This window comes from Eurosta solidaginis, chromosome 1, assembly GCF_040869045.1.
Source record: "Eurosta solidaginis isolate ZX-2024a chromosome 1, ASM4086904v1, whole genome shotgun sequence".
Classification (NCBI taxonomy): Eukaryota; Metazoa; Arthropoda; class Insecta; order Diptera; family Tephritidae; genus Eurosta; species Eurosta solidaginis.
In genome coordinates, this window is record NC_090319.1 from 171,186,646 (window position 1) to 171,210,891 (window position 24,246).

The 24,246-nt window shown below is 37.5% G+C and overlaps 2 protein-coding genes across 2 annotated transcripts; both read left to right on the forward strand.

The window, feature by feature from the left end:
• The first annotated feature begins 8,799 nt into the window (after window positions 1-8,799).
• On the forward strand, window positions 8,800-10,825 carry LOC137238547 (uncharacterized). Its single transcript, XM_067763678.1, has 2 exons — window positions 8,800-10,733; window positions 10,810-10,825. The coding sequence occupies exons 1-2, from the start codon at window positions 9,283-9,285 to the stop codon at window positions 10,823-10,825; spliced, it is 1,467 nt and encodes a 488-aa protein (XP_067619779.1). The 5' UTR covers window positions 8,800-9,282.
• A 7-nt stretch (window positions 10,826-10,832) lies between these two features.
• On the forward strand, window positions 10,833-12,833 carry LOC137239760 (uncharacterized). Its single transcript, XM_067765394.1, has 5 exons — window positions 10,833-10,868; window positions 10,957-11,144; window positions 11,307-11,519; window positions 11,612-11,765; window positions 11,841-12,833. Exons 2-5 carry the CDS (start codon window positions 11,049-11,051, stop codon window positions 11,954-11,956), a joined length of 579 nt encoding a protein of 192 aa, XP_067621495.1. The 5' UTR covers window positions 10,833-10,868; window positions 10,957-11,048; the 3' UTR covers window positions 11,957-12,833.
• The last annotated feature ends 11,413 nt before the right edge of the window (window positions 12,834-24,246 follow it).

Sequence of the window (24,246 nt, forward strand, 5' to 3'; positions counted from 1 at the left end):
CTTCGTATACAAAATGTTTTCCTGTGAACAACAACAATACAATAATCACATGAAAAACGCCAACTTCAACTAAAAATATCTCTGCAGAGATATAAAATTTTCAATTTCCGTTTTTGTATTCGTTGTCCTGATTCAAAGACGCCCTCTTAACACCTCTCCCGATATTTTATGACTAGTTTTAGCAGTTGTGAGCTAAAGAAAAAAAATTTTTTTTTTTATATAAATGTGAAATAAATAGTTATTATGTTCCGCTTATTTAATACGAAAGCAAACGCTCGCCTTTTTATACCACCCTCGAAAGTGTTGGTTTGCTTGGGGTAACAAGCGGATACTATGGTGCCATTTGTTTATGATCTTGTTGGCAAAGAAAAAGAATGTGGACATATTTAAAGATATGTATGTTAATTAATTTAGGTAATTCTATTCACTCTAAATAAATCACTGCTACAACAACAACAACAAAACTCTATATAAACGTATAAAAATATCGGGAGATGTATCAAAATATGCGTTTTGGACCCAGAAACGCGAATATGAAAACACAAATTTTTAGTCTGTGAAGAGATACTTGCAAAAGAAATTGCAATTTTTTGTGTGGTTGTTGTAATGTTTTTGTACACAGGAAACAATTTTGTGTACAAAGGCATTTTGCACGGATTAAATTTTGATTGCACCCCATTAGGGGACCGGCCCCCAGCGGGTTAGGGGATCAGAATATACCCGCGGTAGGTATTCCTGTCGTAAGAGGCGACTAAAATACCATATTCAAGGGGCTGTGTAGCGCAACCCTTCAGGTTGCCTGCGCAATATATAGCTTCTCCAAACCCAATTGTCAACCTCACCTATCCGTGGCGAATCCTGTTTCACTAACAGACGAGGCTCTGGCGACCCCAAGCCCATCATGGAACTTGCGGGTGGGGAGGGAGGGAATGGCCTGAAGGTTTAATGTGGCCACATAAATCGTTCCCGAGATGGTCGGGCTAGCGCCTTAATGGTGCCATGGTACCGGAGCGTACCGGATCTGTATCCGGCAAAGGACCATCACATCGATAACACTCCCCAAAGCCTTCGTGGAGCAACCTTATCGCTACAACAACAACAACAACAGGGGACCGGCCAGTGTCTTTTGACACCCTTCCCGATATTATTGGACGTGTATTAAGAGTGTCATGCTTTCGTATAGAATTGCCATCATTTGAACGCCTCAAACATTTTTTCCCGTTTTCGGATTCGCATTCTGGGTCCTAGAAGCATATTTTGGTAATTCTATACGACAGTATGACACTGCTAATACGCGTCCAAAAATATCGAGAGAGGTGTGAAACGACTCGTCTTAACATCAGTACTAATAATCCGCAACCGGAAAATAAAAATTTTAACTCGTTCAAAAGATATTAACGAAAACCCGAAAAATGTCCCGAGGGTGCCTCAGAAACCGGGGGTGGTATCCATAGTATTTCTCCGCAGAACACCTTTCTGCGTTGGCGGCCTTCGGCTGCGCTTATAAAAAATTACCCTGGATGGGTCCAACACCGGTTTGGAGACCAAAAATAAAACGCGCAAAACACTTATGTTCACATTTTTTTTTGTGGGTAGAATAACATTACAACACCCACATGAAAATCGCCAACTTCAACTGCAAATATATCCGGACAGAGATTAAATTTTTCTTTTCCGCCTTCGGATTATTATTGTCGAGGTCAATAAGCGTCTTTTGACACGTCTCCCGATATTTTTGGAACCGTATTAGCAGTGTCATGCGGTCGTATAGAATTACCCATCTTTTGATAAATCTCCCGACATTTTTGGACGTGTGTTTATAGTGTGATGGGTAGTTCTCGACAATAATCCGAAGGCGGAAAAGAAACATTTAATCTCTGTCCGGATATATTTGCAGTTGAAGTTGGCGATTTTCATGTGGGTGTTGTAATGTTATTCTACCCACAAAAAAAATTGTGAACATAGGTGTTTTGCGCGTTTTAGTTTTGGTCTCCAAACCGGTGTTGGACCTACCCAACGTACTTTTTTATAAGCGCGGCCGAAGGCCGCCAACGCAGAAAGGTGTTCTGCGCAGAAATACTATGGATTCCACCCCCGGTTACGATTACCTATAGGCTCATCTTCATCAATACCGTATCCTTTTCATCAGCTTCTAGTACGGTTACTTCACTTATTTCCTCGATGATTAAACTGCAGATTATTTAGACGCGTATAACAATCGCCACAGGTATTCACTGGGAATCCGTCATGAGGCTGCACTGCAATTGTTGTAAATTTGGTCAGCTTTTTGGGTAAACCGGGTATGACGAACAAACCGTAGCTAGATCCATTCTGCATCTTTTTTAGGCAATTCCGACAAATCGAATTTATGGTACACATTTTTTCTTCCTTCATTGTGCATTAATTGTTATTAATTTTTACTTCTATTTATTTACAAATACACTATCTTTGCAAAATTTTCTGCGCTGTCAATAACGTCAATATCGCACGAATTTAAGTCAAAGAATAATAAGGAAAAAACAGATGTTGCGATGTTGCGAGTTACCAGAGAACTGCTATTTGGAACAGTTGCCTATAATATTACCTATGCAAGGTTCAGTTGGTCTTTCTTATACATACATATATTAAAATATCATTTGTAAAGATATGAGCGGTTGACTTTCAATAGAAATTTTACGTGACCCACGCTTTTTTTTTATGTTTGACCAATGCCCTTGATTGATGAGGAATGTGATGACTAGTACCTACCTAATTACTTCCTAGGTAATTCTTTACGACAGCATGACTCTGCTAATACGTGTCCAAAAATATCGAGAGAGGTATCAAACGACACGTCTTGACATCAGTATTGATAATCAGAAGGCGGAGAAGGTATAGTCTAGTTGATGGGTCGACTGCTAATACGCGTCCAAAAATATCGCGTCCAGCGACGCGTCTTGACATCAGTATTAATAATCCGCAGGTGGAAAATAAAAATTTTAACTCGTTCAAAAGATATTAACGAAAAACCGAAAAAAGACCCGCTGGTACCTCCGAACCCGGGGGTGGAATCCACAGTATTGTTGCGCAGAACACCTTTCTGCGTTGGCGGCCTTCGGCCGCGCTTATAAAAAATTACCCTGGGTGGGTCGAACACCGGTTTGGTGGGTACAACATTTTGATGTTTTTGGGTACAACAAAAACATCAAAATAACAACCACATGAACATTTTCAATTTTGTTTGCAAATATCTCGGGAAAGAAATAAAATTTTCTATTTCCGCTTCCGGTCCAGGGTCAAAAGCGTGTTTGGGACACCTCTCCCGATATTTTTGAACGAGTTTTAGTTAAAGTAAAGAATTACCAAATTTTAATTTCCGCTTTCGGATTCGTTGTCTTAGATCCAAATCACGTCTTTTGAACCTTTCACGATATTTTTAGACGAGTTTGAGCAGTTGTGTGCTAAAGTAATGAATTACCGTCGATATGATCTGGCAAAGTTGATTTTGCGTAATTGATCAGCTGATTTTTGTTTACTTTTTACCAAGATACAATGTGCAACTCATTGCAGTCACCCGGGCTAATAAATAAATAAATTAACAATTGAACAAACTAGTTTCGCTAAAACTAAGAAAAAAATTAGATGAATTTTATTCAGTTTATTGAAAATTCAAAAAAATATGCTATCGAAAACTAAAATAAAATTAAAGAAAAAAAAAACTTTTTTAAAAATAAGCTTTTATTATTTTGGTTAATAAAATTAACTAAAAAGTAAACAATAAATTGACTCTAAAGAAATATAACACTTTATAAGTTCATTGTAAGCTTAAACGATAATTAGGCTTTTTCGTCTGCGACAAAAAAAATCTATATTGTTTTTAATTATATATTTTTAACATTAAAACTTTACACCTAAATTATTAAATCTTACAGTTTATATCACAGTCCTAATTGTTCTAATAAAAGCGTGTTACATTGCGATAGCAAGAAAATGAGATCCTAAATGTTCTTAATTATCACATCAAAATTTAACACGTTTTTTATTAGAACAATTAGGACTGTGATATAAACTGTAAGATTTAATAATTTAGGTGTAAAGTTTTAATGTTAAAAATATATAATTAAAAACAATATAGATTTTTTTTGTCGCAGACAAAAAAGCCTAATTATCGTTTAAGCTTACAATGAACTTATAAAGTGTTATATTTCTTTAGAGTCAATTTATTGTTTACTTTTTAGTTAATTTTATTAACCAAAATAATAAAAGCTTATTTTTAAAAAAGTTTTTTTTTTCTTTAATTTTATTTTAGTTTTCGATAGCATATTTTTTTGAATTTTCAATAAACTGAATAAAATTCATCTAATTTTTTTCTTAGTTTTAGCGAAACTAGTTTGTTCAATTGTTAATTTATTTATTTATTAGCCCGGGTGACTGCAATGAGTTGCACATTGTATCTTGGTAAAAAGTAAACAAAAATCAGCTTATCAATTACGCAAAATCAACTTTGCCAGATCATATCGACGGTAATTCATTACTTTAGCACACAACTGCTCAAACTCGTCTAAAAATATCGTGAAAGGTTCAAAAGACGTGATTTGGATCTAAGACAACGAATCCGAAAGCGGAAATTAAAATTTGGTAATTCTTTACTTTAACTAAAACTCGTTCAAAAATATCGGGAGAGGTGTCCCAAACACGCTTTTGACCCTGGACCGGAAGCGGAAATAGAAAATTTTATTTCTTTCCCGAGATATTTGCAAACAAAATTGAAAATGTTCATGTGGTTGTTATTTTGATGTTTTTGTTGTACCCAAAAACATCAAAATGTTGTACCCACCAAACCGGTGTTCGACCCACCCAGGGTAATTTTTTATAAGCGCGGCCGAAGGCCGCCAACGCAGAAAGGTGTTCTGCGCAACAATACTGTGGATTCCACCCCCGGGTTCGGAGGTACCAGCGGGTCTTTTTTCGGTTTTTCGTTAATATCTTTTGAACGAGTTAAAATTTTTATTTTCCACCTGCGGATTATTAATACTGATGTCAAGACGCGTCGCTGGACACCTCTCTCGATATTTTTGGACGCGTATTAGCAGTCGACCCATCAACTAGACTATACCTTCTCCGCCTTCTGATTATCAATACTGATGTCAAGACGTGTCGTTTGATACCTCTCTCGATATTTTTGGACACGTATTAGCAGAGTCATGCTGTCGTAAAGAATTACCTAGGAAGTAATTAGGTAGGTACTAGTCATCACATTCCTCATCAATCAAGGGCATTGGTCAAACATAAAAAAAAAGCGTGGGTCACGTAAAATTTCTATTGAAAGTCAACCGCTCATATCTTTACAAATGATATTTTAATATATGTATGTATAAGAAAGACCAACTGAACCTTGCATAGGTAATATTATAGGCAACTGTTCCAAATAGCAGTTCTCTGGTAACTCGCAACATCGCAACATCTGTTTTTTCCTTATTATTCTTTGACTTAAATTCGTGCGATATTGACGTTATTGACAGCGCAGAAAATTTTGCAAAGATAGTGTATTTGTAAATAAATAGAAGTAAAAATTAATAACAATTAATGCACAATGAAGGAAGAAAAAATGTGTACCATAAATTCGATTTGTCGGAATTGCCTAAAAAAGATGCAGAATGGATCTAGCTACGGTTTGTTCGTCATACCCGGTTTACCCAAAAAGCTGACCAAATTTACAACAATTGCAGTGCAGCCTCATGACGGATTCCCAGTGAATACCTGTGGCGATTGTTATACGCGTCTAAATAATCTGCAGTTTAATCATCGAGGAAATAAGTGAAGTAAACGTACTAGAAGCTGATGAAAAGGATACGGTATTGATGAAGATGAGCCTATAGGTAATCGTAACCGGGGGTGGAATCCATAGTATTTCTGCGCAGAACACCTTTCTGCGTTGGCGGCCTTCGGCCGCGCTTATAAAAAAGTACGTTGGGTAGGTCCAACACCGGTTTGGAGACCAAAACTAAAACGCGCAAAACACCTATGTTCACAATTTTTTTTGTGGGTAGAATAACATTACAACACCCACATGAAAATCGCCAACTTCAACTGCAAATATATCCGGACAGAGATTAAATGTTTCTTTTCCGCCTTCGGATTATTGTCGAGAACTACCCATCACACTATAAACACACGTCCAAAAATGTCGGGAGATTTATCAAAAGATGGGTAATTCTATACGACCGCATGACACTGCTAATACGGTTCCAAAAATATCGGGAGACGTGTCAAAAGACGCTTATTGACCTCGACAATAATAATCCGAAGGCGGAAAAGAAAAATTTAATCTCTGTCCGGATATATTTGCAGTTGAAGTTGGCGATTTTCATGTGGGTGTTGTAATGTTATTCTACCCACAAAAAAAAATGTGAACATAAGTGTTTTGCGCGTTTTATTTTTGGTCTCCAAACCGGTGTTGGACCCATCCAGGGTAATTTTTTATAAGCGCAGCCGAAGGCCGCCAACGCAGAAAGGTGTTCTGCTGAGAAATACTATGGATACCACCCCCGGTTTCTGAGGGACCCTCGGGACATTTTTCGGGTTTTCGTTAATATCTTTTGAACGAGTTAAAATTTTTATTTTCCGGTTGCGGATTATTAGTACTGATGTTAAGACGAGTCGTTTCACACCTCTCTCGATATTTTTGGACGCGTATTAGCAGTGTCATACTGTCGTATAGAATTACCAAAATATGCGTCTAGGACCCAGAATGCGAATCCGAAAACGGGAAAAAATGTTTGAGGCGTTCAAATGATGGCAATTCTATACGAAAGCATGACACTCTTTATGCGCGTCCAATAATATCGGGAAGGGTGTCAAAAGACGCTGGCCGGTCGCCAATGGGGTGCAATCAAAATTTAATCCGTGCAAAATCCTTTTGTACAAAAAATTATTTCCTGTGTACACAGAAAAAAAAAGTTGTGTTGAAAGGTGTTTTCGCGAATATAGTTTCTATCTCTAAACCATTGTTGGACACTATTTCAACATTGCGATCGTGATATTCGGTTTTATTTTGTTGTGTTACTAGTGCTTCACCCCATTCCAATGTGTCATCTATTTCTTCCACGTCGTAAACAGAGTGGCCTAGGAATTAGTCGGTAATGGTTCCAGGTCGTAGGCATAAGATACGGTGGGTAAGGGAGCTTTGGTATGTATAAATTAAACAAAAGCGGGGATACGACACCACCATCAACCCCACCACCTGTTTACCGGTTTTGTTCCTGTAAAATCAAAGGGGAAGGTGTGGACCTTCTATGTGTTCGAGTAGCATGTCGTGGTTCACTGTATCAAAAGCTTTGGACAGGTCAAGTGCCACGAGCACCATCCTATGCTGCGGTTTTTCCTGGTTCAGTCCGTAACTTATCTGAGTGTTTATGGCGTTTAACGCGGGTAGTGTTATGCTTTTTGAGGAAGTAATATTTATGGGTGGCTTTGCAAAGACTGACGAAAAGAGTGAGAACGGTCGATATGACTCGCCTTCGTTTGCTGGTTTCCCAGGCTTTAGTGGTGGAAATATCCTATCAATTTTCCATTGTTCGGGAACGACTAAGGACCTCAGCGAGAGGTTGAAAACGTGCGTTATGTTGTTTATTTTTTCAGCGCGAAGGTTTTTTGCACGGGTATGACTATTTCGCCTGGGCCTATTGATTTAGAGGGCTTGGCCTTGTGGAGGTGATGGTAATGGGTGAGTCTTGTTTTTGTTAATGCGTCCGTCTGCTTGCACGACGTCTATAACCTTGCCTACAGAAAGATGCATTACTAAATGCCCACAGAAAACGCTTGCGCATTGCTAAAGGCGATGGAAACTTTATCATTTTATTTTATGGGGGATGTAGATGTTGGTGATTTCTAGGTTTGCATCGCCTGACCGGACAGATAGGCCATGACGTTCTAAGACACTGTCTTTGCAGTCGATGTCGGAATCAAACAGATGATATTGCGCAGAGTGGTGTATGACAAACGCAAGGCCGCCTCCATTTCCGCTCTCGCGATCTTTTCTGTGGACATTATACACAAGACAGGTCTGCAATGCAGATCTTGCTGTTAGTTTAGTCTCTTGAATCGCAGCATGGCAGATGTTGTACCGCTTCATGAAATCGACTATCTCAGTGATCTTCACAGTTATCTATTACAGTTTAACGGCAGAATTCTGAAGGGCAGCGGGGGAGGCGTCAGCACGCTAGGGGTAAGTGACGGGTGACTACGCCTGAGTTGTGGTAGGTGAGGACGCTGTTGTTGCCCTGGGACAGGACGCCTTGGGTAAGCATTGGAGTACCCGGTGTAGTTTAGAAGCATTTATTTAATTTTTAATTTTATTTCAATCGCGAAACTATGCATTGCTATTTTACCGATTACTATCAGAATTAGACCGTAAGTAGTATATTATTGAACAATTTCAGTTTTTTTTTTGTGCCTAAAATCGGCTTGGTATAAAATGTTCAGTTTCCCCCAACTTAGACTTCCTGACCTTATTTTAATTCATCTGTAGCTTTCATTATGTGTTTGTTTCTGTTTTATTTGTAAATTTTACTAATTTTTTCTTTTAATTTTCTTATTTGCAGTTCATTTATGGGTCAATTATAAAGGACATACACCACATTTTATATTTTTATTACAAATATTATTATATTAGCCATTATTATATTTGTTATTTTATTCTTATCATTATTATTAATAATATTACTAGTTTTATTTTCATTATTATAATCATAGTTATTTTTATCTTTTTTATATAACCATTAGCTATTTATCATTAAAACAAACATGAATAGGAAAACATTTAACAAACTTTTGAGGAAGGAGAAGGCAGTTTATGATGAAACTGTAAACAAGTTTCGTAGGCTCAACGACTCTTCTAGAGTAGTTAGTGATGATATACCATCAACTAGTAGGGAAGCACATATAGGCCTTAACGAATCTTCCAAAGTAGGCAGTGATGATATACCATCTACTAGCAGGGATACTTTTATTCTCAGAGTAGCAAGCGATGATGAGCCACTTCCCAATGCGGAGCCCACTACTTTTGACTTAAATATTGACGAAGAATATATCGATAGCGATAGCGACAGTGAGAGGTTTTTATTTGACGACGATGAGTTGGTAGAAAGTTTGGAGGAGACATTAAGCCTCACAGACAGAATACGATCAGCGTTGAAAGGTTGGGCGATCCGGCAAAAAACAACTCAAATCAGCCTTACCGACCTTCTACGTTCCTTGGAGGGCGCCGGACTCAAAGGACTACCGTTAGATGCTCGAACAGTTATGGGAACAAGTAGGGAAGCAGTTTATATTAGACCTTTTCCCGAGGGGGAGCTATTGTATTTGGGAATACAGTACAATTTCGCATTTGAAGAATTTAATTTTTTACAAGACTTGGAACGGATTTCCATAGATGTAGGCATAGACGGACTGAAAATTTTCAAAAGTTCTAATAGGGCATTATGGCCAATTTTAGGTCACGTAGTAGAGTTTCCCAAATCAAGGCCCTTTTTCATGGCTTGCTACTCAGGAATGAGTAAGCCGCCGGACGTAAATAGTTTTTTATTGGAATTTTGCGCAGAAGTAAATAATTTACGTCAGAACGGAGTAAAGGTAGGATCCGCTGAAGTTTTAAAAGAATTTGATATAAGGCTTTTCACTTGCGATTCACCAGCACGATCTTTTGTAACTGGTGTCAAGTCGCACACGGGGGCAAGAAGCTGCCCTAAATGTGAACAAGTAGGTCAGAGGTTCGGAGCTAGGATGAGCTTTTCTCAAGTTGTAGCAGAACCCAGAACAGATATTTCTTTTAAGAATAGAGTAGATATGCAACATCATTTAGATCAATTTAGGGATAATGAAAATGTGTTAGAATCCGTAAATATTGACATGGTTTCTCAGTTCCCTTTAGAACCTATGCATTTAGTGGACTTAGGAGTAATGAAGAAACTACTTGAAAAGCTTGTAACAAGAGGGAACGTAACAAGAATGAATGCAAAATTGAAGTTTCTCAACAGTTACGTTCCCTCTGAATTCCCTAGACGCAGCCGAGATTTGGATCAAGTAAAAAACTGGAAGTCAACAGAATACCGCCAATTTTTATTGTATTCAGGCTTGTTCGTTTTAAAAGACTGCATTCCAGACAACCTGTATTCTCACTTTTTGCTATTACATTGCGGTATTAGACTTCTCTCTTGTGAGAAGTCTTGTAGAGTAGAATCCAATGTCGCGAATGAAATGTTAGAAGAATTTGTTAGAGTGTTTGCTGAATTATACGGTGCGGATTTTGTTAGTTTTAATGTTCACGGGCTTTTACATTTAACTGATTGCGTTAAACAGTTCGGTCCACTAGATAACTTTTCAGCATATAAATTCGAAAATTATATGCAATATATTAAGAAAATGATTAATAGTCCAAATAATATACTGCAGCAATTATTTTTGAGAATTGAAGAAAGGCGCAATTTTACGGATTTCAGCAAAATTTCAAGTATGGATAAATTTGTTATAAGTTCTACCAAAGACAGGGATAGTTTTTTTTATAGCAGTAAAATGGGTTCCCTAAAAATAGTCAACCAACAGAGCGAAGGAAACACTTTTAATGTTGTAATTTTGACACAAGTTGCAGACGTTTTTAGAGAGCCCATTGTTTCCTCATCTGGATTAGGTATTTTAGTAGGTCAGATTATAGATGAGAGCATTTATAGCATAAGTAAGGCAGACCTAGACTTTGAGTATTTTGCAATCCCAGTAGGTAATAAATTTATTTTAGTGCCATTATTACATAATCTATTTTATAATTTTTCATAGGTCAAATATGGATTAAAATTTTGTCGAGGAAGAGGAGCCGGGAACCAGTCAGGCAAATGGTAATGCAATTTTTTTATTCTTAGTTCTGCCTATCATAATGATTATTCTCATTAAATTCTTTATAATTGTATGCTTCTTGTTTTTTAGTATCACGACGCTTTAAAACTTCCCAAACATTTTACGAACGTGCTGCCACCCAACCACTGGCTGAAAAGAGTGACTTTGAAGAGGTCACTCAAATGGAACGCCTTTTGGCTGCAGTTTCAAGGATAGAGGCCCGGCAGGAAGAAATGTTGAAACGACTAGCCGCTTTAGAAAAAGTGATTGCCGACAAGGTGGGTTTTTTTAATAAATTCAGTCCATAGAGTGGTAGTGCTGGCATTAATTCACAACCAATTGATAAATCTTTGGTGTTTGATTTAATGCTTTGGTCTACCGCTATCCTGATTTGTCCATAAGTCAAATTTTAGTTTAATGAAACTCAACTTAAATTTTAGATGCCCGAACGTGCAGAGGTGCAGACTCAAGGCCAAGTTCTGCGTGAGGTTAATGTGCTTTCCGCCAAAACGCAAAGAAGCATCGGCCGTATCTCCGGAGACGTGTGCAGCGAGGAACAAACCTTTTTACAAAGTTTGCTCCCTATGTCATCAGAAGAAACTTTGCTGAAGGTGGAAGAGTGCCTTACCAATAAGGCTCACGCTGATGCTATGGTATGCCCCTATTTTTACTAGATCTAATATATAAATAAAGCACTCTACAATTGAATACATATATATATATATATAATCTTATAATTTTATAGTCGGCCATCATTTTTCGGCTAAAAGGCACAAAAGGCTCAATCGAGAGTGTCATGCAGTCACTCTTTACTGACGAGTTGGCGTGGGAGTATAACTGCTACGGCGGATTAGGGAAGAAATCCTTTACAAGTCTAAAGGTCGTAGATATGGTTCTGGGTAGGTATCAACATATTTGAAATTAGTAATTTTTTGTCGCTAAATATTAATATTTGCTTTTTTAATAATCAATAGGGGCATTCGCAAGTATACATAGTGATAAGATTTTAGCTATTAGGCATTATGTACTTTTAAGTCGCAATAGATTTAAGCATGTCAGACGAAAAAAAAATCTGGGGTTAAATTGCTGACTACTATTTAATTTTTAATGCATAGCAATTTTTTGTGTAATAACAGCGACTATCGCATTCACTATGGCGTAAATGAGAGTAAAATATACAAAGTATTAAATGAAATCACCTGCTGAACTGACGACAAATGAATAAAAGTGGCGATAGTTGCTGTTATTAGACAAAAATATTTTTTATTCTTTAACTGTGTAAATAACTTCCTAATATTTCTTTACTTTATATTATTTACTTTAAGATTAGTATAGTTAACTAACAATAAGTTGTGAAATCCACTTTTTCTTTTTATACTTTGTTTTGTTTTTTTTTTTTTCAAACTTCCGATTCCGAATATTACGTTAAATTATTTATAATATAATAAATAGTCAAGTCCACCATTTATGATAATATTGTTCTTTTGTTAATAACCTCCAATTCCCAATACCGATTTACATAGAACGTTTTGTAGCATCCCTCGCTTTCTTCGATATAAATTTTGCTGTACAAAGTTCGTTGAATATTGAATTATGATCAACTTATGCCAAGTCCAAGCGAAGCATGCGACAAAGCGTTCTATTTGAATTCTCATCAGAACTCCTTTCCTATGTTAAACACTTTTCTTACTTATAAATACCCAATACAAAGTCAGTGGATAATATATTTGAACAAATTTCATAAGTTTTTTTCGAGCTTAACTATGTTTATAGTTTTATATATTTATTTTTTAAAAACTTGCAACTGTTCTTAAATTATTAAAACTAAATTTTGAAAGTAAAAGTATTTAGTTTTTATTTTTTTTTATTTTATTAAATTTTATATTATTAAATTTAATTGAAAGAATGATATCTAATCTATATTTTAAATAAGAAACATATTTATTTGAATTTTAAATGAAAAGCAAAACGTAACACTAGTCAATAGAAAAATGAAATGTATTAATAGATAAATGTATTTTAACATAATGAATGAAGTAAAACGAATTTTTGTAAATATTTTTTAATGTAAATATCTTAAATATGCATATATCTAAATTATTCATACTTAAAATGAATTTGTTGTATTTTTAAGTTGAACTATATTTTAAATAAGAAAAATATTTATTTGGATTTTAAATGAAAAGCAAAACGTAACACTAGTCAATAGAAAAATGAAATGTATTAATAGATAAATGTATTTTAACATAATGAATGAAGTAAAACGAATTTTTGTAAATATTTTTTAATGTAAATATCTAAAATATGCATATATCTAAATTATTCATACTTAAAATGAATTTGTTGTATTTTTAAGTTGAACTATATTTTAAATAAGAAAAATATTTATTTGGATTTTAAATGAAAAGCAAAACGTAACACTAGTCAATAGAAAAATGAAATGTATTAATACATAAATGTATTTTAACATAATGAATGAACTGAAACGAATTTTTGTAAATATTTTTTAATGTAAATATGCAAAATATGCATTTATCTAAATTATTCATACTTACTTAAAATGAATTTGCTGTATTTTTAAGTTGAAAATCGTAATTTCTCAATAAAAACACAGAATGAAAAATTTTGGACATTTTTTGGGGGGTTTTGGTTATTTTGTGGGGTTTTTGCAATTTTTTAGGTATTTTCAATTCGCATTATGGATTAATTTATCATTGGGCTGGCAACTCTGGAGCGCCTAAAAGTATGCAACCTTTTTAAAATTACATTGTGAGAGCAGTTCAGCTATTCACTTTTGATATGATGGTTCTGAATGAGTGCGACAGAGATGGAAGATCACACGTACACGAAATATCCCATTTCACCATGGATAATATCGGCGCCTCGCCGAACAAAATTATCCAACTTATTATCCAATTTTTTGGATAGCGTCAGTATACGATTACCCGAATTTTTATCCACTCATGGTTAGCAGGGTTATAGACTCACACATAGGCGTATGCGTGTATATATGTGAGTAATACTTTGACTGTTGACTAACTATCTACATCTGTGTGTGAGTTATCTCTTCGCTGCCTTGTATGCATGTGGGTAAACGACGATTAATGTGTTTATGTGTATTCCCCGCTGCGTGTATGTAAATATTTCTTGTCGTAATGTGTACATAATAGAGGGATTCATGTAACCGTATAAATGCCTTATAAAGTGTGTAAACGTATAAATTTATCTAGTGCGTAAACGAGCTGTTAAATTTTTTATGAAAAATCATTTACACAATTTGTATAAATTTACGCGCGCATTTCATTGTGTAAACGCGGTAAACTCAAAGGAATGCAACCTTGCAGACATTACAGCAGGCATTTTCATCAGAAATCTCCAACATCAGCAAATAAAGGCGTTTTAGTTTTGATTTTTCACTTAATCTTGGCATTTTTTAATTGGTATAACAATCAAAAAAATTTTGTTTGGCAATAATACAGCTGATAAACAATCAAGTTTATCAAGAGTATTACTAGGTGCGTTCATATAACCGCGTGTGTAAATTGATATAATTTTACACCTTATAAGTTTATATGCTTTCATGAGTCCCCCTAATGATTTATTTATTTACGCACATACTGCTTAGAATCACCCTAGCGATGTGATGTGAGTATCACTTAGTGATTCTAATATTCGTGACAATATGTATATAAAAAAGAACAAAACCAAAGAAAAGGGAAATATCTTTAAGTGAGCTTAATATAACTATTGAATATAAAAAAACTGGAGGTGCAAAGTAAATACTTTCATATAATTAGTTATTACTATATTTTAAAGACAGCGAGAAATTACATTATAGGTCGCAACAGAATTTCAATATCCTCACGATTGAAACCAAGAAGCCACTGCTTCACTTCCCTCAGGAACACAGTTTGCTTTCTAATCGTTTGTAACTCTGCAGGTAGTTTATTAAATAATTTACATGATAATGTGGTGTAGAAGTTACGAAAAGGAGTCGTCCGAAAGCTAGGCACGGTTATGTGAGAAGACGATTTGCTTCTTAGACCGTAGCGGATGTACATAGGACTTCTTTGTGTATACCCGCCTCTATTAAAGAAAATTTTTAAAACTTTCAAATAATATAAGTGACGTAAGGGAAGGATATTAAGTTTTCTGAAATGATCCATAGAGTGCGTTAGACGACCAGTGTTGCAAATTCTTCGAATAAGACACTTCTGAAGGACTAACAGCGACTAATCTTAGTGCTGTAGGCTGGGGTGGTGCCTACAACTGACCCCGTAATGCAATTTTGAGGGGATTAATCCATGATACACCAATGTCAGTAATCTATTAGGGCATACTTTTCTTAAAGTATAGAAAGAACGTACGTCTGATAGCATATATTGCTTGACAGCAGAGATATGCGATGATCAACTTAGATTTTGGTCTATTATAATACCCAGATATTTGAAATTAGGAACAATTTCGATCCCGAAACATTTCTTGTCGCATCTTGCTATCTGGTAAAAAATTACAGAAGAGTTCAGCTGAGTACAATTTGTTGAGCACAACCTGTGACGCATGCAATCTGACGCATGAAAGATTATTTCGGATCTTGGTATTTCTTTACCGCAAAGACTAAAATACATTAGCTTAGTTTTGTTGCTTGCCACGAGTTTATGGCTTGCAAACCAATATTTTAACAAATAAACATCATAATTTATATCAGCAAAAGGGTTAAAAGAGTTATTAGACCCATATGCGATGGCAAGGTCATCAGCAAAGGCTGTAACTTTACCAATAAATGGTAACGAAAATATAGAGTTAATGTAGATTAAAAACAAAACTGGACCAAGAAACGAGCCCTGGGGTAATCCTAGTGTTATAAGGCTCGGTTTACTTGATTATTACCAACTCTTACTTTTTGAACTCTATTTGTAAGGTAGGATTCAAACCAAGATGTTACCTCGAAAACCAGCTTTTAGCTTCTTGATTAGAATATTGTGGTCCACCATATCAAATGCCTTTGTGATGTCCACAAAAAGACTTGCACAACTTTTTCTATCATCAACTGCCTTATATATAAATGAACAAAACTCTAAGGCGCTAAGGCGTAGACTACGGGAACCCTTGGGCGTGAACAGCAAGGAGCCACAAAACTTTTATAAAACTTGCGAAGACGTCTGATTTTTGGGATCTAGCCCAGAACAACCTGCCTGTCCGATGCAACGATCCCTTGCACGTGACAGACTGACAAGAGTATGACCGTCCTAAAACGATTTTTTTCCGGCAAGCGTCAGGAGACGGACCCGCATTGGGTTCGATTGGGATTATAAATTGGTCGCCATCGACGTGGGCGTAAATAAGACCAAGCAAAGAGCTAAGCTCTTTGGTAAAAACAAAGAAAAACTAATAGATTATGAAATGAAATTAAGAGGCTCCCCAAACTTTGCAAAGATTAGCATTTGACTTGGTGTTAATTTGGTTGAGATTGAGAAAATATGGAAGAAAGGGGCACAAAAATGTTAACTGATAATATTTTGTGGAACTAGGTCAGCTTTGGACACTTATCACATTTTCATCTATGTAGATGTGTATGTACGAGACAAAACTATTAATCCATGCTAATTACAAATATTCAAAATTTTAATCTTTTAGGTAGCTATGACAAAGGTAAGTGTAAATCCATATTAACAGGGGGCTAAAATGTATCTAAAGGTAAGTACTCAGTTAAAAATTAATTTTTTTTCTTTTTGGTTAAGCCGAGGTAAGTATGTATATCTACATATATACAGATAGAAGAATGTACATATGTGAAAGCAGCTTAATTTTCTTTATAATTTTACATGTGACTTCTTTTTCAGGTTATGATAACTTTTGGGTTGAATTCATTTTTTTTTTTTTTGTCTTTCTATGTCGGGCTTTAGCGATCCCGAATCGCTAGAACTTAATGATTAAGTGCAGGTGAGTTAGCGTAATTAACACTCGAGATATTACTTTTACTTTCGAGTAAATATTTAGACTTTCTAAGCTAACTTCACTTCCACACACATTAACGCTGATCTTCTCGGCACGATGGTTCTTCAGTAAAAGAAAGATTTTAGGGCCGAATGTAAGCTCAAGACCCATATGTTAATTACTAACACATAGGTTATCGGTAATTTTCGTATCGAAAATCATATGTTAGAACAGGATGTTAAGCTTAAAATAGTGTTGGAAACTACAGGGTGCTATGCATGAAAATTTAAAAGAAAGCAAAAGTGGAAAAATTCTAAAAATAAGGGAAAACATTATTTATGTGATGCTGAATAAAGCGCGTGCATGTACCCACAGTATAAGGTATAATCGAAACAGCTGTCGCCTTGTCCATCCCGATGTCATGTTGTTTAAATTTTTCCCAAATCATTAAATAAATTAAAGATCTATGTTTAATAGAAGAAATTAATAATTGTTAAATGTTCAGAATTGTCGACCGTTCGCTTTCACTGATACTTTTCTACTCCCTCTTGCCTTGTTATTCGATCGTACTTATGTCATGCGCTAAAGGGTTGCCAAGCAACTTTACAGATCGGCCGTTCCTGATGAATTGTCTCCCCTGGACGAGTTTGCATTATTGGAACTTTATATATTTATATCTTGTTGTTGATGTTGTTGTAGCAGTGCTTCGCCCCATCCAATAGGTGTGGCCGATCACAAATTGTCATCAATATCCTCTAACGGGAGTCCAAGGAAAATTACTTTTTCAACAGGGGTGGACCATAATAAGAGGGGTGTTAGGGACGTTAGTTCCACATTACAATTGAAGAGATGGTTGGTGTCATGTGGGGGCACATTGCAAGGAGGGCATACATTTTGTATGTCGGGGTTGATTCTGAATCGGTAAGAGTTTAACCTGTTACAGTATCCAAATCGAAGTTGAGCTAGGGAGTGCGCGTTCCTCTTCTGCAAGTTTAGGATATTGTTCTTTCAGTACAGGATTCACCGGGCAATTCCTGACATAGAGGTCCGACGCCTGTTTGTAGAATTCACTGAGGACCTGCTTGTGTTTTTGGGCTTCATACGGCTGTGCTCTCAGGTGCCGTATTTCCTCATAATGCTTACGGAGATGACTCCTTAAGCCCCTGGGCGGTGTTGGCTCATCAATCAGACGTCTGTTGGGATGACCAGGTTTCTGGGTATGCAACAGGAACTGTTTGGTTAGCATTTCATTTCTCTCCCTGATGGGGAGTATTCTCGCCTCATTATGTAGATGGTGTTCTGGGGATATAAGAAGGCAACCCGTGGCGGTTCTGAGGGCAGTATTTTGGCAGGCCTGTAGCTTCTTCCAGTGAGTGGTCTCTAGGCTTGGCGACCATATCGGGGATTGCTTTGTAAGTGGTAATGAGCGTTTCTTTATCTTTTCCCCAAGTACTGCCAGCAAGAGATTTGAGGATTTTATTACGGCTATGTGTTTTTGGTACAATTTCGACTGCATGCTCACCAAAATGTAGATCCTGATCAAACGTCACACCCAAGATTTTGGGGTGTAAGACAGTCCGTAGCGTAGTGGCATTGGCGTGGATGTTCAAAATGGTCGACATTTCGGACGTCCATATTGTAAATAAGGTCGCCGATGATTTAGTCGGTGATAACGTCAGATTTCGCAAGGTGAAAAACTAGAGATCAGGGAGGTAGCAGTTTTTTTTGTTGCAAAGCTCATCGATCTGTATGCCTGGACCTGTGGCCCTTATTGTGCAGTCATCGGCGTACGAAATGATAGTAACTCCTTCTTGTGGCGAAGGTAGTTTTGATATGTAGAAGTTAAACAAAAGTGGGGATAGGACACCACCCTGTGGCACCCCTTGTTTAATTCTCCTTGGCCATTTTCCATTTTCCATGAAGACATGTGCTAAATATTTGAAACCCTCTTTTCCTAGGCTTTTAAGCATCGGCATGGCTATGCCATCTGGGCCCACTGCTTTAGATGGTTTAGCTTGACCAATGGCATCCTCAACCTCTTTGACGGTGATGGTAATTGCGGACGCGCTGTATTTATGTTTATGTACGTATCTGTTGGCTCTCTGTATAAATTTTTCAACCGTAGAATGCATTATATATTGTCGGCAAAAAGCGCTTGCGCATTTTTTCGCATCCGACAGCATTTTATCGCCAAAGACGATGGAAATTTTGTCGTTGTGCTTGGAGGGATTCGATAGGGACTTTACGGTGGACCAAAATTTACCCACACCGGCGAAGAGTTTACAACTACTTAGATGCTCCTCCTATTTCGCCTGCTTGTGTTCATCCACAAGCAATCTGATGCGTTGGTTTATATCCCTTATTTGGGGGTCACCGGGATGGAACTATCTTATAAGGGCACGTTCTCTCGCTAAGTTTGCCGCCTCCGCCGGAAAATGAGGCCGAGGAGGATTCAATGACCTTGCGGAAAGCACGATCCCCTTGGCGAGCATCAGTCAGAATAGCGAGGGCAGCAAAGCGGCCGTCTGTAAAGGATTTGTATTTATCCCGCTTTCATTTTCTAAAGTTTATGAAAGTGCGTTTTTCGGTGACGATGTAGGCGGCGGTACGCTCGAGCGAAATAAGTAGTAGCAAGTGGTCGGATTCCAATGTTACCATCGGCTGCCAGTTGACGCAGTTTACGAGTCCTGCGCTCACGATTGACATATCTGGCGAACTGTGACAGCTTCCTACCATACGAGTGGGGGCGTCTCCGTTTACTGTGCAGAACGTCGTTTCTTCTCTTTGATCCGTCAACATCTCACCCCTGCTGTCCGCCTGCAAGTTTGAATGCGTGATGGGCATTCAAATCGCCTAAGATAATGCGATTATCGCCAGTGAGTAAGGCGCTAATATTAAGGCGGTATCCACTGGGCAGGAGGTGGCAGGAGGGATGTAGATGTTGATGATTTCTAGGTTTACATCGCCTGACCGCACAGATAAGCCGTGCCTAGGACATTGTCCCTGCGGCCGATGTCGGGATCAAATATATGATATTGCACTGAGTGGTGTATGATAAAGGTGAGTTCGCCTCCATTTCCGCTCTCGCGATCTTTTTTGTGGACATTATTCCCAGAACAGGCCTGCAGAGCAGATCTTGCTGTGAGTTTAGTCTCTGGAATGGCAGCAAAGCGGATGTTGTGCCGCTTCATGAAATTAACTGCAGAATTCTGAAGTACAGCTGGGTTCTGAAAGGCTAGGACGCAATTGCTGTTGTGGGCCTGGGACTGTACGTCCCTGGGTAAACATTGCGGTACCCGGTGTATTTGGGTATACGGCCTGGCAACATAGCGCAATGAAGCCCGTCGGGGGATTTCCGTCGCGAAGACTAGAACATCTAGGAAAGTGGCACCGTCCAAGGCAGAAGCTACATTGGGCGGATGTCGCAAACATATATGTTCTATGCTGGCAAACGGTACAAAAGGTGGTAGGGAGCAAGAGTCTGTTTCCCTGACCTACACGATTGCTGCCGGCATTGCTACCCACTCTACTACGGAGATCGTAGTTATGAGTGGGAGCCGCCGTATGAGCTGGTGTCGCCCTTGGGCGTGAACAGCAAGGAGCCATAAAAGATTTATAAAAGTTACGAGGACGTCTGATTTTTGTGATCTAGCCCAGAACAACCTGTCCGATGCAACCATCCCTTGCACGTGACACACTAATAAGAGTATGACCATCCTAAAAAGATTATTTTCCTGCAAGCGCAGCAAAACCATTTCTCAAGACCGGTGTTAGGAGACGGACCCGAATTGGGTCCGATACCTTCCCGGAGCAGGAGAGTATGGCGCACTCTCGCTGCAAGGAGCTGCTGGGAGGATGACAATTTGTGGGAGGGACACAGCAAATTAAATACGGTAACACTGAAATGATAGTCCTTGGTCGGGAAAAATCCCGAGTCGCTCCGGTACACAGAACCGACTGCCTTGGGAAGCGATATATATATTTTCTTCAGAATCGTTGATAATTGTGTTTGTCTCGTCGCAATCTTCGGCACCTAAGGTGCACCAAGGTTTCATATTGTCATTGGAACCCACCACGGAATATTTTTTGCGACTCCTCTGTAGGTCTGTTAAATCTTCCTCCAAATAACGGTCATTTTTTATTTATTTATTTATTTATGAGACGTACATGAGTGATTAATACTAAATCACCTTCGTTATATGGCTTCGGTGCACGATGTCGCGAATTAAAACGCTGCTTCCATTTAAGCCGCTCTTGCTGTATTCGTTCCCCTACGGCTTGTGTTCGGAAGATACAAACGCAAACGCCAAGCTGTGTTGTTGTTTTTTTATCGGTGCTCTTGTTTTTCAATAAATATAGTGTTTAATATTCCTAAATATAGTTTTATTGTTCACATAGTTGTGGAAGTCAAATAATTGTGTATGCTGAATTAAAAAATTAAATTAAATTTAATTTGCTTTTACTTAAATTTGTAATATCAAAAATTTAAATTTCAATCAATTTGCATATACACATATGTACATACTTACTTGCAGTTGAATTGCCGAGTATTTTTGTGTTGTGTCTGTTGATAGGCTGCAGTTTTTAATAGTGTATTTTGTTTTTATTTTTTGCGTGCACATTGTTTCCTCAGTGTCACAGCTGTTTGCGTGGTCTGTTCAGTATTATTACAGTACATCTCAAACTGCGCATACAGCGTATCCCTTTCTAACAACTACTTTCAAACTGTTGTATTTTTTCTGTATAACCTGTTGTGCTATCGTTCAATTAATATTCATACTTTTCCTATTTTATAAATTCTCGGTTTTCTGTAGCATTTATATATATATTTATTCTTCACCCTCTTTAAAGTTTATTAAAAATGTCGTGTCTATATCCAAATGGCTTAGTAAAAAGTGACTCGCATCCCTTCGTGGCATGCTGGCTTTGCGATGAGCTTGCCCATATGAAGTGCGCCGGTTTGTCAGCACGAGTGGTTGACGCACTTAATGATAACGATAAGAGAGTGCGTTGGGCTTGTTTGAAATGTAGGCCTACCGAAATAGACTTTTTCGAGGCATTCAAACAGGCCCGAGATGGGTTCTCTGAAATAGGCAGAGAGATTTCCGCTTTGTCCGAGAAGTTTAAGCATTATGAGATGTTTCCCTTCCAGCTCCGACTATGGATGCTGATCCCAAAATTCCTCCACCTCCAGTTCTTCCAAATCTGTCCTCACCGTGTGGTTCACCCAACCAACGATGAGAGCGATCGCTTGGCATGGGCCCGTGACACAGTGGAAGAATGTCGAAGACAATTCACAGAAGAGAGCTTTGCTGCGAACAACCCTCAATTTTGCAACCGCATCGAAGAGGAAGAAGCTCCTAGAGCCAGGAGGCAGCGATCGGCTAAACCTGACAAGCCCACTTTTAAAAGGTAGAAGGGGAATGGTAAACGCCCCAGTCCATGAACCAGGAGGCGAATTAGCCGGAACGACAGGAACCAAACCTCAAAACCTGCAAAGCGGGTCGTACTGGAAAGCCATGTACCTCAAAAGATTTTTTTTTTTTTCAGTTAAATAAATCAAAAAGAATGTTGTCTTTAGCTTTAACATTAAAGTATGTGTATTTAGAATATGATATGAAAAAGGTTACATTAAAAACTTAAGCGCATGTGTCGGCTTTTCTTTGCCATTTCATCTAAAACTTCATCAACGGTACCAATTCGATCACGGTGGATGCTTAGTGATGCACAGCCATTCAATCTATTTTCACTCCTCGTGTTTCTCAAATAGTTTTTAATCAGCCTAAGAGTTGAAAAAGATCTCTCGTTCGTTGCCATTGTTACTGGAAGCGTACACAAGATTTTCAACATGTGAACAGTAGGAAAAGCCTCAGAATCGCATTCCTGTAATATTAATCATAGATAAATTGATAAAAAAAAAACCGAAGTACCTCCTTCAGGAATAAGTAGTATTCATGCTTTTTGAGCCCATGCATGAGATCTAACGTATACGTATATAAAATTCAAAAGAAAGAAACTGATCGAATAGAAAAAAATTTAATTTAAAAAAGTCATATCTACACGGAAAAAACACTAATATATTTTTTACAGTTTAAAATTTGAAAAAACACATTATTTTTTCATTTATCAAATAATTTGAATTTTAATTTTTGAAATGTGTTTTTGACATGAAAAAAATGTAGATATTACATTATAATAATGTGTTTCCACATGGAAAATAATGTCAAATTTGCATCATATTTCAAAATAGGAGATGTGTACTTCAAAAAAATGCTGTAAATTTAACATTATTTAAATGTTAAAAATATTTGCCTTTTCATTCCGATGCACAGTGTTTCGTGTAGAACAAGCTAGCTGGACAAAAACAAAGTTCTTATTCCAAGAAAAGTGTAATGAGAAATGAAAGAAAACAAACAAAATAACGGGATTTTTGCTATTTCTTTGACATTTTTGCTCATATATATTCTGAATGTAATATAAATATTGCACAACTGATAACAAATCAGAACGATCAACGACACTTAAGATGGCAGCACGACAATCATCAACTATTCACCGGAAAATCAACAACACAAAACAGTTTAGTTATAACCGTACCAAGAACGGAGTTTTTTGACATTTGGGTTCAACATTCGAAGGAAGCCAGATATAAAGAATTATTGAGTTTTGTTGTACTTAAGAACGAATCAGCCGAGTATTCGATAAAAAGTTTAAGCTTACAAATATCGGCATATTCGTCGAAGCTGGATCAAAAGTGTAACACTTCTGGAAGACATAAGGGGCGATTTTTGAATAAAAACTCGGTGTGGCTTTCGGGTCCAGACTTCACATTTACAATAACGGTGGATTCAAAGTTGCCATCAGACCAACCAACCACTTCTTCAGGTAACCCCGGCCCCGGAAGACGAAAGAAGGGCTTTGTTGGCTGCAGTGAAAAAACCAAACGGCGTCGAGTGGATGACCTCTTGCAATCTAGAAGGCCTGGTGAGTTACTTTATGTGGCAGAAGTATCAACGCGTATGTCGGCAACAGAAATGCTGCTAACATTATAAAAAAATCACAGGAAACCACTCGAATATCCGGCAAAATATGACATGTGAGACAGATGCAAGTCGCTTGAGCAATGTAGAAGCTTTAGCATACTACGTAGATAGCAAGTCGACGACTCATGGGTACAAAACGACTCGGAAGTGGCGCATCAAGGCAGGCCATAAGGTTTATCCATCATTTTATAGTCTAAGAAAAGTTAGGGCAAATTGCTATCCAAATGAAATTGATGTGGGTGAAACACGTGCGGAAATTAAAGTCCAGTCCGTATTAGATAAAATTGTTGAGCGTTTAGTTTTAGCAAATCAAGAAGTTATTGTTAGTTTATTACCTACAAACTTGACGTATACTTTAATCAGCAAGTGGGGTTGCTATGGAAGCTCTGGCCATAGCACA

Coding starts and splice junctions, on each gene's coding strand:
- LOC137238547 (XM_067763678.1), top strand. CDS start 9,283: ATGGGAACAAGTAGGGAAGCAGTTTATATTAGACCTTTTCCCGAGGGG.
- LOC137239760 (XM_067765394.1), top strand. CDS start 11,049: ATGGAACGCCTTTTGGCTGCAGTTTCAAGGATAGAGGCCCGGCAGGAA. Junction 11,145..11,306: donor AAAAAGTGATTGCCGACAAG/GTGGGTTTTTTT, acceptor CTTAAATTTTAG/ATGCCCGAACGTGCAGAGGT. Junction 11,520..11,611: donor AGGCTCACGCTGATGCTATG/GTATGCCCCTAT, acceptor ATAATTTTATAG/TCGGCCATCATTTTTCGGCT.